Consider the following 18,843-nt stretch of genomic DNA (forward strand, 5'->3'; position numbering starts at 1 on the left):
GACATCCCTCTTGTCCTTATACCTGACCAGCAACAGGTTTCCAGTGGTAAGGGCACGGGTCTCACCCCTGGGGATAGGTACCTGGAGGGGGAGGGCAGGGAGGCCGCGTTGATTTTTCTGCACGGTCCCACAAGCGGACGTGGATCTGGCGGCAAGGGACTGGAACAAGGGGATACTGGTATAAAAGTTATCCACGTAAAGGTGGTAACCCTTATCTAGCAGTGGGTACATAAGGTCCCACACAAGTTTCCCGGTAACACCCAGAGTGGGGGGACATTCTGGGGGTTGAATCCGGGAATCTCGCCCCTCGTATACACGAAATTTGTAAGTGTACCCTGAGGTACTCTCACAAATTTTGTATAGCTTCATGCCATACCTCGCCCGCTTGGAGGGCACATACTGGCGGAAAATGAGTCTCCCCTTGAACGCAATGAGAGACTCATCAACCGCGACCTCCCTTCCAGGTACATAGGCCTCCGTGAATTTGGCCCCAAAGTGATCGATGACCGGCCGTATCTTATACAGGCGGTCATGGGCAGGATAACCTCGGGAGGGGACATGCTGCATTATCTGAATAATGCAGACATTTCCGGATGGCCTCAAACCGGGAGCGTGTCATGGCCGTACTGTAAAGTGGGGCCTGATATAGGACGTCCCCACTCCAGTACAGCCTGACACTGGGTTTCTTGACCAGGCCCATATGCAGCATGAGGCCCCAAAATGTCCTAATTTCGGCTGCACTGACCGGCGTCCAGCCACCGGGCCTGGCTAAAAAGGAGCCCGGGTGTTGAGCAACGAACTGTTGGGCGTACAGGTTCGTCTGCTCCACCATCAGATTTACCAGTGGGTCACTGAAAAAATTACAAAAAAAAGTCATATTCAGTGTAGCTCACTGTGGAAATCTGAATTCCTGATTGGCCTACAAAATCAGGAATCACGGGCTCGTAGCGCTCTGGACTACACCAGACTAGTTCACCGGCAGGGTGCTCCGGTGGATTTAACTGGTGGGCTGGAAAACTAGTACGAGCCCCAGAGCTGCTCGTACTAGGCTGGGCCACAGGGTCCCTAACATGGCGGTCCCCTTGCTCCACCTGGCGGCGTCTCCGCCACCTTGGGGGCTCATCATCATCGCTAGATGATGAGGAGGACGCGGATGACAACAGGACAAGCTGGGCGTATGCCTCCTCGGCCGAGAACGTCCGGCGGGCCAAAGGGGAGTGTGTGTATGTGCGTGTGTGTAAATCTTTATTTGGTGTGCGTGTGTGTGGGGGCACGGGTGTTCGCGAACTCACCCTAAAACTAACAGGGAGAAAAAATAAATAAAAAAAAGGGCAAAAAATGTGAAAAAAATAAATCGAAACTGCTGATCAACCGTCCGAAGTTGATCAGCGGTGGGGTGCGATTCGCTAACAGTGGCCGGACGCTAAGAGTGCCGGCCACAGTCAGCGTACACAAAAAAATAAAATAAAAATCCTGCACCCCAAAAAAGTTGGGGGGGGGGACCCCAGACACCCTAACTTAGGGTGATGCAATCAAAGTTTGTCCAACTAACTTTCCCTTTATTTTCCCTGCCTAACCCAAACTTTCCCTATGCTTTCCCTATGTACCTGTGGTATAGATAGGAGGTGCTGGGGCACAGATCGGGTCCTGGGGGGCACAGATGGGGTGATGCTGGCACCGATGGACACGACGTGCAGGCAGCTCCTCTCTCCTCCGGCTCCGGAACACAAAAGGAGGAGAGGAGCGCTTGCATCTTTTGAATCTGCCACCGTCCCGCCCACCAGCCAATCAGAGGCGATCCTGAGAGGTGATGTCACCATCACCTCTCAGGATCGCAGGATGATGATTGGTGGGGTATAATCACACCACCATCACCATCCTGTTCCAGGTTATCGGGTCTTCAGAGACCTGAATAACCCGGAAACGAAGAAAACCGCAGGTCTGAATTGACCTGCGGTTTTCTGTGATCGCCGACATAGGGGGGTCACAGGACCCCCCGACGCATTTAGCCTAGGTGCCTGCTCAATGATTTTGAGCAGGCACCGGGTTCTGATCACCGCCCGCCCGCCGGGCGGCGGTGATCATGTGTCCTTAAAGAGGACCTTTCAGTAGTTTAAAAACTAAAAACTAATTATATCAGTGGGCAGAGCGGCGCCCAGGGGTCCCCCTGCACTTACTAGTATGTCTGGACGCCGCTCCGTTCGCCCGGTATAGGCTCCGGTGTGTGCAGCTCCCTCTTTTGTACGGGGCAGAGTTTTTGCATTAGGGTTGTCCCTTGCTGCAGCGCGGGACTCCCAGGCTATGAGCTGTGCGCTACGATTGGCCAGCGCTGCAGCAAGGGACAACCCTAATACAAAAACTCCGCCCCGTACAACAGAGGGAGCTGCACACACCGGAGCCTATACCGGGCGAACGGAGCGGCGCCCAGACATACTAGTAAGTGCAGGGGGACCCCTGGGCGCCGCTCCGCACACTGATATAGTTAGTTTTTAGTTTTTAAACTACTGAAAGGTCCTCTTTAAGTACCAGGACATCATGATGTACTGGTACGTCATGTGTCCTTAAGAGGTTAAGGAAGTGCCGTGGATTTTCTGGGATTTATTGATAGATAATAGATAGATAGACAGATAAATGGATATATACAGTAGATAGATATGTAATAGATAAATATTTTATCTACCAAGCTATCACATATCTATCTATATATCCATTTATCTGTCTATCTATCAAGCTATCTAGCTATCACATATCTATCTATCAATTTATCTATCTAGATAAATATTTTATCCAGTGGCGTACATAGAGAAGTAAGCGCCCCATAGCAAGGATCAAACCAGGTCCCCCACACAGGACAGAAGGGTTTCTGCCTAAACCCCTTTTAATGACTCTTGGGCCATTTTTTTCCACTGCTTTGTTTGCTAAAAGTTCTTTCTTTAGAGGGTACAGTTCTATCTATCTATCTAGGCTACTTTCACACTGCCGTTTCTGGGTCAGCCTGTGAAATCTGTTTCAGGGCTCTCACAAGCGGCCCCAAAACGCATCAGTTTAGCCTCAATGCATTCTGAATGGATAAGGATTCGTTCAGAATGCATCAGTTTGGCTCCGTTCAGCCTCCATTCCGCCTGGCGATGCGGAGCCAAACAGATCCGTCCTGACTTACAATGTAAGTCAATGGGGACGGATCCGTTTTTACTGACACAATATGGTGCAATTGACGGATCCGCCTTCCCATTGACTTTCAGTGTAAGTCAAAACGGATCCGTTTGCATTATCATTTTTTATTTATTTTTGTTCATGGTAATGCAAACGGATCCGTTCTGAACGGATACAAGCGTTTGCATTATAGGTGCGGATCCGTCTGTGCAGAAACCAGACGGATCCGCCCCTAACGCAGGTGTGAAAGTAGCCTATCTATCCAACATCTATCTATCTTCTAATATCTATCAATTTATCGCCCAAATCTATCATTTAATAGATACATATTTTATCTATTATCTACCAAGCTATTAAATAATAGATTTGGGCTAGATAGATAGGTAACTAGATAAATAACCGGTATATAGAAAGATAAATGGGTAGACAGATAGTTAGATATGTAGATAGCTTAGGTTTTTATAGGATTCATAGGAGAGATTAATAGAATTATAACAGCCTGATAAAGAGGTTAATAGATCTTTAATATCATTTTATTTTTAAAGATATTAGGACGTGTCCTGGCATATTTTGACAACTGTTGCTATTGTCACAGCTGCTCGTACATTAGGCTGACTATGTCTCGTAACACATGTACAAAAATTGTGTACTTCTAAATTTGGTACGTGTTTGTATAAATTGATCGACAGCTCTCGTATTAGAAAATAGCTACGGGTTAACGGCACCCGGGAAAGTTGGGTGCCGCAATTATCTATTGTTAATATTTATAAATGATACATATCTGCGTTAGATAGATATGTTGAATATCTGTGATAGATGCGGCTGTGAAATAGCACAAAATGGGAAGACAGAATCGGCACCCGGGAAAGTTGGGTGCCGCGGCTGATGCAGCTTCTGTAGTTTCTGCAACAGATGCTGCGGCTGTGACGGGACAAAAAAGACAAGTCTGTATGAAGACGCTAAGGACGAATATGGCTTCAACCTGTTATCAGCACCCGGGAAAGCTGGGTGCCACAATTTGCCATTGTCAATATTTATAATGGTTTAGGGTACTTTCACACTAGCGTTTTTCTTTTCCGGCATAGAGTTCCGTCCTAGGGGCTCAATACCGGAAAAAAACTGATCAGTTTTATCCTAATGCATTCTGAATGGAGAGACTTCTGTTCAGTCTTTTTGACTGTTCAAAACAGAGATAATACCGCAGCATGCTACGGTTTTATCTCCGGCCAAAAATCCGGCACACTTGGCAGAATGCCGGATCTGGCATTTTTTTCCATAGGAATGTATTCGTGCCGAATCCGGCATTCAAAATACTGCAATGCCGGATCCATGTGCAGACCGAAAAAAATTTATGCCGGATCCGTTTTTACGGATGACACCGGAAAGACGTATCCGGCATTTCAATGCATTCATAAGACAATCAGCCTTACAAATGCCATCAGTTGGCATAAGTTTTGACGGATCCGGCAGGCAGTTCCGGCGACCTGCCGGATTCCTCTTCTCCAAGTTTGAACCCCTTAGTAAGAGGTTAATACAAGCTTAGTATCATTTTATTTTGAAAGATATTAAAACTTAATTAAATTACTGACATGTTATCAGATCTAACAGAATAAAAGGGGCGTTGAATGGGTGGTATGACATCATCAATGGTCCTTTAGCTTTAGGAAGCTAGACGGATCAATTAGCCATTGTCAATATTTATAATGGCTTAGTAAGAGGTTAATACAAGCTTGATATCATTTTATTTTTAAAGATATTAAAACTTAATTGAATTACTGACATGATATCAGATCTAACAATATACGATCGTATATAATTAAACATAATCAAAGTTTTATAAATATTCACTTTCAGGACTTAACTTAATTAAATTACTGATGTAATATCAGATCTAACAGAATAAGGGGCGGAGTTTAGGCGTCGTTTGGGGCGTGCGATGGTCGACGCTTTGGGTGGGACTGGGAGGGATTGTGGGCGGAGTGGCCGGGGTTATAGGTGGTATAAGGGGCGTGTTCACCTGTCACTTTTGATTTCACAATACATCCCTCCCTATACTACTCTTATTCACATGACAGTTTTTGGTCAGTGTTTTCCATCAGAGATTGTGAGGCATAACTAGGTGCGGGCCAAAAACTCAGAAATGCAAATGCTTCCATTATACCTTATCTTGATAGAGGATCCACTGCTGTTTTTGGCTCACAATCACTGATAGAAATCACTGACCAAACACTGTCTGTGTGAATAAGGCCCAACTGGGTGGAGCCTGCCGGCGTCTCCTTCTCCCAGGCTGTAGGTTTTTTTTTCTCTCAGGCTATGAGCTAAGCGCTGCGATTGGCCAGCGCTACAGCCTGGGAGAAGGAGACGCCGGCAGGCTCCATCCAGCTGAGCCGAACATATGAAGATACCGGAGTCTATACCGGGAGAACGGAGCGGCGCCCAGGGACAATAGTAAGTGCAGGGAGATCCCTGGGCGCCGCTCTCCATGTCTGTATACTTAGTTTACATTTTTTATTCTAGTGAAAGGTCCTCTTTAATGTTATACTACTACACTTACAGTAGATAAGTATTTGATATTACACATCCACATTCACAATAAATAAAACCTGTTCTAGAACATGATTGAATACAAAATGATGCCTTAAAATAAACACAAAGACAAAAATGATATAATAAAAATAATAAGTGTGTAACATATAGTGGCAATATTGTTCTAGGAGCTGTATGTATGGTAGGTCCACTGGTATCTTGCAACAGTTGGTTAGTATCGTTATACACTAGCCATCTATTGTTTGTGTCATGGGTAACCACCACCCGCACAGCTACAATAAATTGCCACAATAGGTATCACATTTGCATAGGATAATATTGGTTATAACTAATAACACATTTGTATATGCTGGTATATAAAAAATATCACAATTAGTTTCTAATTAGGCCCAAAAAAATTCTGTCTCCTTTAGAAGTGCTGCCTCCTTTAAAAATAGTCCACCAATGGTAATACTCAGAAGTCGTTTGGTTAGTTCATCATATTAGATACAGGAATGATACATTTGAATGTCTCCTATTTTATATTGTATCCATTGTATAATTATGTCTCCATTTTTTATCATTCAGCTATGTTAGTAGAGGTGCTGTCCTAACAGTAATCAGCGTTAAATACTCACTGTTAGTCGATATTGTATTACCAGCCGTGGCGTCCCACGTGGTAATCAGCACATTGGCCTCTACCCCCACCTCCCTTTGGCTGGTTGGGGTAGTTTTACCTTTGTTCCCGGCTGCGTTCTCCGCAATTTTCCAAGTTAATACTTGGCATCCCATGTTTTTCAATGTGCCGGTGCTTGGCATCCCACGTGTCTTGATGTGCCGGTCTCAAACTTCCCAAACCTCTTGGCAAGATGGAGGATTATGGAAGGAGGATTGAGCTGTCCGTGAAGGGCTTCACATAGCTTAATAATAAAGAAATGGTTTTCTCATAAATTCATAGATTTTAACAAGTGGGTCTCGGAACTTGCAAATGTATCAGTAAACACTAGACGCGTTTTGGACTTCAGACTAACTCCTTCCTCAGTGGCTGCATCCACCTGAATATCCTGCCCACTTTTATAGCCATCTTTTCAGTCATTATAAAAACCCAGACCTAGTTCCCTCCTTTTTTTGTCATCTTAATTTCTCCAAATTTTATTTATACCTTTCCAAATGTCCCAATTATCTTCTTCTTTATTATTATATTGCTTTTTGTCCTTAATTGTGGCTGTTCATAATTATTTTTTAATTATAAGACTGCATAGCCATAAAAAGCATAAAAAACATATAGAAATGAGAATAAAAATATCAAAAAAGTCTAAGATATATAAATACATCCCCTTTAATGCCCTGATTTCAAATGCATATAAAAAAACATGGTATTGGGGTTGATTTATTATTATTCTACAATCCAAAATTGCTTATTCTATTTTTATGTTGACTACTACCTATCTTACTGTGGTATAGTCACTAATATATATTTGTTCACATTTTTTTAAATCAATTTTATTTTCATTTTTGTTTTTAAATGCACTCTCTTCGAGGTTTCTTTTCTTCCTGGACCTTGAGGATTATAACAGATGGATGTGTAGAATGGGGGCAATAAGCAATTTTGGATTGTAGAATAATAATAAATCAACCCCAATACCATGTTTTTTTATATGCATTTGAAATCAGGGCATTAAAGGGGATGTATTTATATTTCTTAGACTTTTTTGATATTTTTATTTTCATTTCTAGATATTTTTATTCTCATTTCTGAATGTTTTTGCGTTTGAGGAAAAAAACAAATATATACAAAAAAAGCATGGTAAACGCAATGTGTTTTTGGAGATGGTAGAGCAATATATTAATAAAGAAGAAGATAATTGAGACATTTGGAAAGGTATAAATAAAATTTGGAGAAATTAAGATGACAAAAAAAGGAGGGAACCAAGAAATCCAGTCTGGGTTTTTATGGTGACTGAAAAGATGGTTATAAAAGTGAGTAGGAGTTTCAGGTGTATGCAGCCACTGAGGAAGGAGTTAGTCTGAACTCCGAAAACGCGTCTAGCGTTTACTGATACATTTGCAAGTTCCGAAACTTAAATCAATGGATTTATGAGAAAATCATCTCTTTATTATTAAGCTATGTGAAGCGCTTCATGGACGGCTCAATCTTCCTTCCATAATACTCCATCTCGCCAAGAGGTTTGGGAAGTTTGAGACCGGCACATCAAGACACTTGGGACGCCAAGTTCCGGCACATTGAGACACGTGGCACGCCAAGTATTAACTTTAAAAATTGCGGAGAACGCAGCCGAGAACAAAGGTAACACTACCCGAACCAGCCAAAGGGAGGTGGTGGTAGAGGCCAATGTGCTGATTACCACGTGGGATGCCACGGCTGGTAATACAATATCGACTTAGGATTCATTCACACGTCTGTATGTGTTTTGCGGATCCGCAAATTGTGGGTCTAATCAGAAACTAATTGTGATATTTTTTATATACCAGCATATACAAATGTGTTATTAGTTATAACCAATATCATCCTATGCAAATGTGATACCTATTGTGACAATTTATTGTAGCTGTGCGGGTGGTGGTTACCAATGACACAAACAATAGATGGCTAGTGTATAACGATACTAACCAACTGTTGCAAGATACCAGTGGACCTACCATACATACAGCTCCTAGAACAATATTGCCACTATATGTTACACACTTATTATTTTTATTATATCATTTTTGTCTTTGTGTTTATTTTAAGGCATCATTTTGTATTCAATCATGTTCTAGAACAGGTTTTATTTATTGTGAATGTGGATGTGTAATATCAAATACTTATCTACTGTAAGTGTAGTAGTATAACATTAAATACTTGTCTAAGGGAATACTTTTTCCGGGTGGTTTCAAGTGTAGAGTGTCTGTCTCAAACATACACACTTTATTCCTGGTGGATGGTCTTCTTCCTTATCAGAGGTGCTAATTGGCAGGCACACCTGCCTGGTCTCAGCTGCAGACTCTCCAAGCTCTCCTCCTCCTGGGTCAGCTCCTTTTGTTTGGGATCCTGGATTAATCCTCCATTTTCCTGCACAGGGTCCTGAACGCCTTCCTCCATGCTGTTTTCCTCCTGGTCAGAGTCTTCAGAAGAGGTAGAGGAGTTCCTTGTATAACCATCCTCAGATGATGACTCCCCTACCTCATGTACCTCCAGTTTTCTTTTCCCATTTTCCTCCTTCCAGTATGGCCGACCTCCTCTCCTCCAGCTTCTCTACCTCCCTATGGGAAATGATACAACAGCTTAGCAGATATCACATATAATAAGATTAGACATATAGCTCAACAGACAGTATCACACATGATAGCATGAGGCCTTAACCAGTAGTGAAGCCTACACAGAGATAAGGTATAATGAAAAGATTTCCTCCTGTTTTGTTTTTGACCGCACCTGGTTTTGGCTCACAATAACTGATGAAAATAACTGAAGTGTGAATTCAGCCTTAGCTGAATCCCTGCGATACATGAGAGCTTTGGTTCATACACAGCTGATATATGTTATGTTACATGTGTCCTACACAGACAAAAGTTAAATGAGTTTAATGAGTGGATGATGGATTGACGCTAAGGTCCCGCTGTTCAATCTGCCTGGATCCTGCTGCCTCTGTTACTTATTAATTACTCGAGATTGTATTGATTTCTTCCAGCTGAATGCACAGTGATGGGAATCCCGAGCATCACCACCAACCTCTCTGGATTTGGCTGCTTCATGCAAGAACATGTGGCAGACCCGACTGCTTATGGTAAAAGATCCAGCCTTCATTAGTTACTCTGTGATGCTGTGGACCTCCCTACGAGGCATTGTCTTGACTTTAAAAAGTCCCTATTTTCGGAAAAAAATGACCTTTTTTTTTTTATATCATGCTCTCCAAAATTTGAAAAAGTAGATATGATTTAGTGGAGATAGTGAGGCCCAAATTGCACCAAATTTATTAAGGCTCATTTTAAGAGGTTTTATATTATTGTTTGCTTATGTGTTTTAGGAATTTACATTGTGGATCGTAGATTCCGCTCTGCTGATGAATCGTGCAATCAGCTGACCCAGTTCCTGTATTCATTCTGCCAGCAATCACGGCGACAAAGAATCATCCAGCGGAACCGAACAGAACGACTGTCAGATCTGCTGGACTGGAGATACCTGGGTCGTGTAAGCTACTTTACCATCATTAGGGGGGAGTCACTAAGCTAAATGTACCACAGCTATACTGAATTTGCACCCAAAAAATTGGTGAACGAGCTTTGCAAAATGTTTATTTACGTGTTATAGACATTGTTTGCACCTCTTCCAGTAGCGTGACATACTGGGAGAAGGAAGTGGCTTCACTGGAAACTGGTTTTGGATCAAGATACTGTATTGCCAGCATGGGCCAATATTGTAGTGCAAAATTCTGGTGTAAAGTAAGCCAACCACAGATGTGTAACTGCAGCGACCGAGAGAGGTAGACAAGGATGGGAGGAGTGGTAGTGGCTATGATGGTGGTAGTAGCACTCAGTTGACGGTGGCAATCCTCACCCGGACTCTCCTTGGCTCATTGAACTCAGTGAACGGAGGGCACACCCTTTCTTCCCTTGGGCACTACCTTTCTTTCTGGACCTCCTGTCTGATTGTAGTTGGGATTCCCTTGATAGTCTGTGTTTGGCAGGGTGCAAGGCAGAAGGTCAGGTAGAAAGAGGGCCGGTGGAAGGTGGAGGCAATGACCAGGCCCAGTTTAGTTTAAACAGATGACAGTCTCTGTACTGAGGATGATAGGTGTTGCAGTACAAGTACAAAATGTAGTCACTGTTCTGAGGTATTTCACAGGCACTTGAAAGCTTCAGTTCAGTATCTCCAAATTACAGACTCTTTCCAAGGCTAAATATGGGATAGCAGGCTGCAAGATGGCTAACTCTGAGTCTCTCACTCTCTCTCTAAATACATTTTGCAATCTTCTGGAAAAACCTAGGCATGCAAGGCTCTCAAAAATATGGTACTGTAGGTACCAGAGGCTACAACCTGTTTTACATGGAAAAAAGAGCAAGTTATCTTTACTGTCTTGGATCTGCACTCACCCGGTTCCGGTCTGTGAAAGTTCTTTACTTCTTTCTCTCAGAAGTTTGACACTGCCCTCTGCATGTAGGGATGGAGAACCCCTGTAGTAGGCCCCACACTGCACAGACCCATGCAGCTCCTCACACCTCAGCTGCCTAGGTCAGACTCACTGGCTGATACAATCAGACTGCACAGCTCCTCCCTCAGACGGGGCAAGTCCAGTCTTCCTCCTGATGAGTAGTGCATGATAATTAAGGTGTTAACTCTTTTACCATCAATTTAGCTTTTTAGCAATGATCCACTACAGGGGCGTAACTACAACTGACTGGGCCCCACAGCAAATTTTTTAACAGGCCCCCCACCCCCAGCAACTTTTTTGCAACCCCCAACTCACGTGCAACACCCACTCCTGTTTCAAGTAAAAATAAAGCTCTCAGACAAGACCTGGCAGACGCTTCATCCGTTTCCTACAGTGTCACTGTATATAATGTCATTGTATAAGGCTACTTTCACATCTGCCATAGGGGATCAGCAAAAACACTTCTGTTAGGATAATGCAACCGGCTGCATCCATTATGAACGGATCCGGTTGTATTATTTGTAAAATACCCATGACGAATCCATCTCTAAACCATTGTAAGTCGAGGGCGCCGGATGAGTTTTCTTTTGTGTCCGAGAAAACGGATCCGGCACCATTGACTTACATTGTGTTTCATGCTCCGCACCCCATGACACACACAAAAACACTGCTTGCAGCGCTTTTGTGTCCAGCATGGGAGCGCAACCAAATGGAACGGAATGCATTCTGGTGGATTCCATTCAGTTCAGTTTTGTCCCCATTGACAATGAATGTGGACAAAACTGAAGCTTTTTTCTCAGGTTTTGAGATCCTATGATGGATCTCAATACTTGAAAGGAAAACGCTGATGTGAAAGTAGCCTAATACTGTTAAGGGGGCCCTGACAATAAAATCTTTTAGTCTTCCATCTGAGGGGGCCCCTTGTGGGTCTGGGCCCCAAAGTAGCCACTTCTCCTGCTTCTCCTATAGCTACGCCCCTGATCCACTAGGTCACTGCATAACGTTAGACAAAAATATATACAGATTCTCTATGGTACAACTTCCCAGTATCTGCTATTATGTGTGTAAAGTTACTCCACAGTATCACATCACTTCCATGGCAATGATTCTATACGTATGAACACTGCATAGTACTACTTCTCTTTTCATTTAAGTGCTGTGCCCCGGAGGTACACGAAAAGGGTTAATAACTGTAAGGGTTGATTTAATGTAGCTGAGTTAAAGGTTGTGAGTTATTGTTAAATCACTTATTTTTTTATACCAAACGGTTAGCATTGGCAGATTGGTTAGGTTGCCAGGGTGATGGACTTAGCCCGCCCCTGGTTAGTTAGTTAGTTAGCACTAAGCAAAACTACCAACAAGACCTACATGTGTAAGCTCCTGCAAACTAAGCTAAAGTCCAGAGAACGTTTATGTCTGAGACTACAGCTGCCAGAGAAGATCTTTTATCATTAGAGTACCCCTGAAGGAAAGAGATCAGCCAACTTAGAAGGTCCGGAACCATTAAGGCCATAAAGGATACCATCAGTAAGGTATTCAATCATTTATGGCGGGAGACTTTAATGCTGTGGAAAGGGTTCATTATCTCTGGCACTCACCACATAATCAAAAGGGATTGGCCATCTGGATCTAGATCTGCACCCCTCAGTTTGGGAATTGCAGAAAGAGTTAACAGGAACAGAATAGCAGACCTATGGACCTGTGGAGAAACTGCAGTTTCCTAAGAAGGAGAGTCGGGGAGCACTACTAATACCATCATTGTAGAGATGAAACTGTGATATACTTTGGAACTGAGCTTTTTACTGCTATATGTAAAACTATTCTCATCGATTTAGTAAAGAAAGACTTTATTGCAACCAACGGGTCTGATTATTGACTCCATCATCTATCCACTAGCCTTGCATCCATACTCCTAACCAGCACCCTGCCAACCACCTAACTTTAAGGGCACCCCCACTACCATCAGGCATGAACTGCAGAAAGTCAGGGAGTGCCCCATGGGAAGAATAGATCCACGCTCAATTCATTGTGCACGACCCAGGTAGCACCAAGGTGAGGACAGCCATGGGAACAGTGATTACTACTACCCATCTCAGGGCCGTAATCCACTCCCATCCTCTCTGCCTTGCGTCTTTTCCTATGGCCAGCTGATGGGTATAATTCTCAGTATCTGATCTTATTCTGTATATATTAACACGGCACAGTACCACTTCTCTTGTCCTGTATACTGGGTGTAATTCTCAGTATCTGCTCTTATTCTGTATATATGGACACTGCACAGTACCACTTCTCTTGTACTGTATACTGGGTGTAATTCTCAGTATCTGCTCCTATTCTGTATATATGGACACTGCACAGTACCACTTCTCTTGTCCTGTATACTGGGTGTAATTCTCAGTATCTGCTCCTATTCTGTATATATGCACACTGCACAGTACCACTTCTCTTGTCCTGTATACTGGGTGTAATTCTCAGTATCTGCTCTTATTCTGTATATATGGACACTGCACAGTACCACTGCTCTTGTCCTGTATACTGGGTGTAATTCTCAGTATCTGCAATTATTCTGTATATATGGACACTGCACAGTACCACTTCTCCTGTCCTGTATACTGGGTGTAATTCTCAGAATCTGCTCTTATTCTGTATATATGAACACTGCACAGTACCACTTCTCTTGTACTGTATACTGGGTGTAATTCTCAGTATCTGCTCTTATTCTGTATATATGGACACTGCACAGTACTACTTCTCTTGTCCTGTATACTAGCTGTAATTCTCAGTATCTGCTCTTATTCTGTATATATGGACACTGCACAGTACTACTTCTCCTGTCCTGTATACTGGGTGTAATTCTCAGTATCTGCTATTATTCTGTATATATAGACACTGCACAGTACCACTTCTCCTGTCCTGTATACTGGGTGTAATTCTCAGTATCTGCTCTTATTCTGTATATATAGGCACTGCACAGTACCACTTCTCAGTATATTATTCTGTGTGTATGGACAGGGCACAGTCCCAAGTGTCTGCTGTATGTGTAATCCTTTTCTTCTAGAAAAGTAGATGTGTCTGCACAGTACTACTTCCTGGTGGAGGTTCATGTATGTGACTCTTCATTTTTCCTTTCTTCTTCTCCACAGTTTTATATGCACGGGAGACACTTGGCTCTCTGTAGAATGTTTCCAGACAAGTTTGAGATGGAGCCGAACGCACCTCCAAAGGTGAGAATCTTGCATTAATTAAGACAACATCCTTGTAGATTTCTTGCTTGAGACAAGGAGGAATGATATGTTATACAAAGCAGGGGTCTTCCCTATAGGGTGTGTTGAAAGCTGGGGTACAGGAGTGTATTAACGGGTATCAGTTACTGTTACTATATAGGAGACTTTAAATCAGTTGAACGTGAGACTCCAGGAATTGACTCAGGGGTTGGGAGGGGAAGTCTTCTTGGGGATTCCTTGGTCTTAGGTGGAGTAAATCATCTCCGCTCTGATTCCTCAGATTTCTCTTCTCTCAGTTAATAACATTTTATTGTCTATGATCAATAATATCATAAAATCTGCACTGAGCACAGTGAGAACACAAGACCATAATTCAGCCCCAAATCCGACAATAAAAGTGATAAATGGTGATGGGAGTGTCTGGGCTGCAAAGTCATCTCCTTCTAGTCACCAACTACAATCCCTCACATTCTTTTTTATTTATATCACCGACAATTTCATCTTGCATCACAGAAGATCAGCCACATCACAGATGCTGGCCCCCTGAACCCTACCCTGAACCCCACATTACATGTTCTATAAGTATCAATTGTCTGCATTAAACTCCAGAGCTGCACTCACCACTCTTCTGGTTGTTATTAGAAATGGTCAGTAAGCTTGTGGACAGACTGTACAGAATGTAGGTGACCAGAATGTGCTCTTTACAGATACTGAACAAGCATATGTGACAATGTATTGTAATTGGTGGCACACGTCCATATGGGTTTGGAGTGTTCTTCTCATGGGGTGACAATGCTCTGTAAATTCTTCTGACTTGGAAACCTCAGAAATTCCAATTTCTTTTTTAATTATCATAACCCAAGATTAAAGGGGCAGTGCACCCACAGTTTGCTGTCTGTCTGTACAGGTGAATACAGTCTGTCTCTATTTTATCAGCAATTTCATGTTACAGACAGGCTGACTGTAGGACATGTCTGTTATCAGCCATTTCAAGCTGGGGAGAAGATGACCTTAGTGTTCCTGAACCAGAAGAGGGACAAGATGTGCAGAATGCTCCCTGCCCTTCACCCCCCCCCCCCCTTATTTCACATATCGCTAGTGCTTGAAACTTCCAGACTTTTCAGCCCATATGTGTGACAGATATCAGCCACTCCCCACAGTATGCTCCAGCGCTATTATCATCGCCTCACACTATAGCAGGGATCAGCAACCTGCGGTACTCCAGCTGTTCTGAAACTACAACTCCCATAATTCTCCTTTTCATATACAGTCAGGTCCATAAATTTTGGGACATCGACACAATTCTAACATTTTTGGCTCTATACACCACCACAATGGATTTGAAATGAAACGAACAAGATGTGCTTTAACTGCAGACTGTCAGCTTTAATTTGAGGGTATTTACATCCAAATCAGGTGAACGGTGTAGGAATTACAACAGTTTGCATATGTGCCTCCCACTTGTTAAGGAACCAAAAGTAATGGGACAATTGGCTTCTCAGCTGTTCCATGGCCAGGTGTGTGTTATTCCCTCATTATCCCAATTACAATGAGCAGATAAAAGGTCCAGAGTTCATTTCAAGTGTGCTATTTGCATTTGGAATCTGTTGCTGTCAACTCTCAAGATGAGATCCAAAGAGCTGTCACTATCAGTGAAGCAAGCCATCATTAGGCTGAAAAAACAAAACAAACCCATCAGAGAGATAGCACAAACATTAGGCGTGGCCAAAACAACTGTTTGGAACATTCTTAAAAAGAAGGAAGCACCAGTGAGCTCAGCAACACCAAAAGACCCGGAAGACCACGGAAAACAACTGTGGTGGATGACCGAAGAATTAATTCCCTGGTGAAGAAAACACCCTTCACAACAGTTGGCCAGATCAAGAACACTTTCCAGGAGGTAGGTGTATGTGTGTAAAAGTCAAAAATCAAGAGAAGGCTTCACTAGAGTGAATACAGAGGGTTCACCATAAGATGTAAACCATTCGTAAGCCTCAAAAACAGGAAGGCCAGATTTGAGTTTGCCAAATAACATCTAAAAAAAGCCTTCACAGTTCTGGAACAACATCCTATAGACAGATGAGACCAAGATCAACTTGTAACAAAGTGATAGGAAGAGAAGAGTATGGAGAAGGAAAGGAACTGCTCATGATCCTAAGCATACCACCTCATCAGTGAAACATGGTGGTGGTAGTGTCTTGGCGTAGGCATGTATGGCTGCCAATGGAACTGGTTCTCTTGTATTTATTGATGATTTGACTGCTGACAAAAGCAGCAGGATGAATTCTGAAGTGTTTCGGTCAATATTATCTGCTCATATTCAGCCAAATGCTTCAGAACTCATTGGACAGTGCTTCACAGTGCAGATGGACAATGACCCAAAGCATACCGCAAAAGCAACCAAAGAGTTTTTTAAGGGAAAGAAGTGGAATGTTCTGCAATGGCCAAGTCAATCACCTGAATCCGATTGAGCATGCATTTCACTTGCTGAAGACAAAACTGAAGGGAAAATTCCCCAAGAACAAGCAGGAACTGAAGACAGTTGCAGTAGAGGCCTGGCAGAGCATCACCAGGGGTGAAACCCAGCGTCTGGTGATGTCTATGCCTTCCAGACTTCAGGCTGTAATTGACTTCAAAGGATTTGCAACCAAGCATTAAAAAGTGAAAGTTTGATTTATGATTATTATTTTGTCCCGTTACTTTTGGTCCCTTAACAAGTGGGAGGCACATATGAAAACTGTTGTAATTCCTACACCGTTCACCTGATTTGGATGTAAATACCCTCAAATTAAAGCTGACAGTCTGCAGTTAAAGCACATCTTGTTCGTTTCATTTCAAATCCATTGTGTTGGTGTATAGAGCAAAAAATGTTAGAATTGCGTCAATGTCCCAATATTTATGGACCTGACTGTATATGGGAGTTACAAGAATAGCTAAGTATGCATGCCAGCATGCACACTTAGTACCAAAGGTTACTGATCCTTGCCCTATAGGGTCACCGGCCCTTTAAATAACAATATACTCTCTGGTTCCTCTTTATAGACAGAGGGATTCCGGTACCCCAGGCCATCTTCTGTGCCACCATCTCCATCAGTATCCCAACCCTCCAGCCCCCGTGGAAGTGACGATGAAGAAGAGGAGGACGATGAAGAGAGGTATGATGAGGATGAGGAGGCAGAGAGGGATCGCCAGAACATCAAGTCCACATTTGCCCTTGGCCCAGTGTCTCCGGGGAAGAAGAAGAAACATGGAGAATACAAGAACTGATGTCTTATGTGTTCTAGTGCAATGCTGCTGTATAATGTACCAGCGCCCCTCTGTGGCAGGGCTGCTACTGCCTCATGTGGGATATAGATGTGACTCATATCTGATGTATATGTGGTAGTGAAATAGTTAAACCCTTGACTGCTTTCATTGCGCTATGTCTCTGTTTATTCTGGGGATCGGAGGCCGAGGCTCAGACATCATTAGAACGTGATTCTGCTGTTCTATCATGTTGTCTACTTCAGTTACACCCAGAGCTGCAGTCTCAGTTCTGCTGTTCTAATACTCCACTCACATCCAATTCGGCAGTCAAAATTTTGCAGTTACATTGTCTTATACTCCAGTCATATCCATAGCTACAGTTACAATTCTGCTGCTCTTATACTCTAGTCACATCCAGTTCTGCAGTCAGAATTCTTCAATTACATTATGTCATATACTCCAGTGGTATCCAGAGCTGTGGTCACACTTTTTCTATTACATTACCTTATACATCAGTCATATCCAGGGATGTGGTCACAATTCTATTATTTTATGCTGTATACTCCAGTCCCATCACAAGCTTCAATCACAATTCTGTGGTTCTTCCTTTTATATTCAGAGTTGCAATCACAGTTCTTTTGTTACATCACTTCTTATACTTCACTCACATACAAATCTGTACTCAAAGCTGTGCTGTGATATCATGTCTTCCAGTCAAATCCAGAGCTGCAATCACAATTCTGCTGTTACATCATATGTTTTACTGTTAAGATTTGGTTCTAACTCTGCTGGTTGCTCCTTGGAATCCATCAGCACTCAGCTGGTTTTTATCTTTCTATATCACTGTATGACACAGTGACTCCACCAGCAGAATAGTGAGTGATGCTCTGGAGTATAATACAGGATGTAACTCAGGATCAGTCTGGTCCATGAAAACCTGGCCTGCCGTCCTGCTGAGTGCAGGAGCGCACGGCGTCATTGGTTGCTATGACGCCGTGCGCTGCCGCTGTACAGTATAAATTATATGAGTGTATTACTGTACAGCGGCGGCACAAAGCGCACGGCGTCACATCTAGTTATGCAGTCAGAATTCTTCAATTACATTATGTCTTATACTCCAGTGGTATCCAGAGCTGTGGTCACACTTTTTCTATTGCATTGACCTATACTCCAGTCATATCCAGGGATGTGGTCGCAATTCTATTATTTTATGAGATCCCATTCTTCATAGCAGGACGTATACAGTAGTTTTCTCATACAAAGTGCAACAGCACAATATCATCTGGACACACATAGAACACAGTGGCAGCAGGAAGACGTGGATGTCCGAGAGTTAGATTTGTGACTGCAGCTCTGGATGTGAATGGAGTACAAGGAACCCATCTACTGGTTTCTGACAGTGGGGTCCTATCTGTAGGTGCCTGCAGGGTTCTATTTACAGTTGTCTGGCTAGCAGTGGCGTACATAGAGAAGTAAGGGCCCCACAGCAAGGATCAAACCAGGCCCCACACACAGGACAGAAGGGTTTCTGCCTAAAACCTTTT

At 43.0% G+C, this 18,843-nt stretch overlaps 1 protein-coding gene across 3 annotated transcripts in view; it reads left to right on the forward strand.

Annotated features, from left to right (window-relative positions):
• Positions 1 to 17,465, forward strand: part of GYS2 (glycogen synthase 2) — a 92,346-nt gene extending 74,881 nt beyond the window's left edge. For all 3 annotated transcript variants that reach the window (XM_040437813.1, XM_040437804.1, XM_040437820.1), the window contains 4 exons: positions 9,369 to 9,464; positions 9,705 to 9,868; positions 13,973 to 14,053; positions 17,096 to 17,465. In XM_040437813.1, coding sequence (XP_040293747.1) covers positions 9,369 to 9,464; positions 9,705 to 9,868; positions 13,973 to 14,053; positions 17,096 to 17,320 — 566 coding nt within the window. In that variant the 3' untranslated portion in view covers positions 17,321 to 17,465. The remainder of the gene's footprint in view (positions 1 to 9,368; positions 9,465 to 9,704; positions 9,869 to 13,972; positions 14,054 to 17,095) is intronic.
• Positions 17,466 to 18,843: the final 1,378 nt, after the last annotated feature.

This window comes from Bufo bufo, chromosome 1 (genome assembly GCF_905171765.1).
Source record: "Bufo bufo chromosome 1, aBufBuf1.1, whole genome shotgun sequence".
Classification (NCBI taxonomy): Eukaryota; Metazoa; Chordata; class Amphibia; order Anura; family Bufonidae; genus Bufo; species Bufo bufo.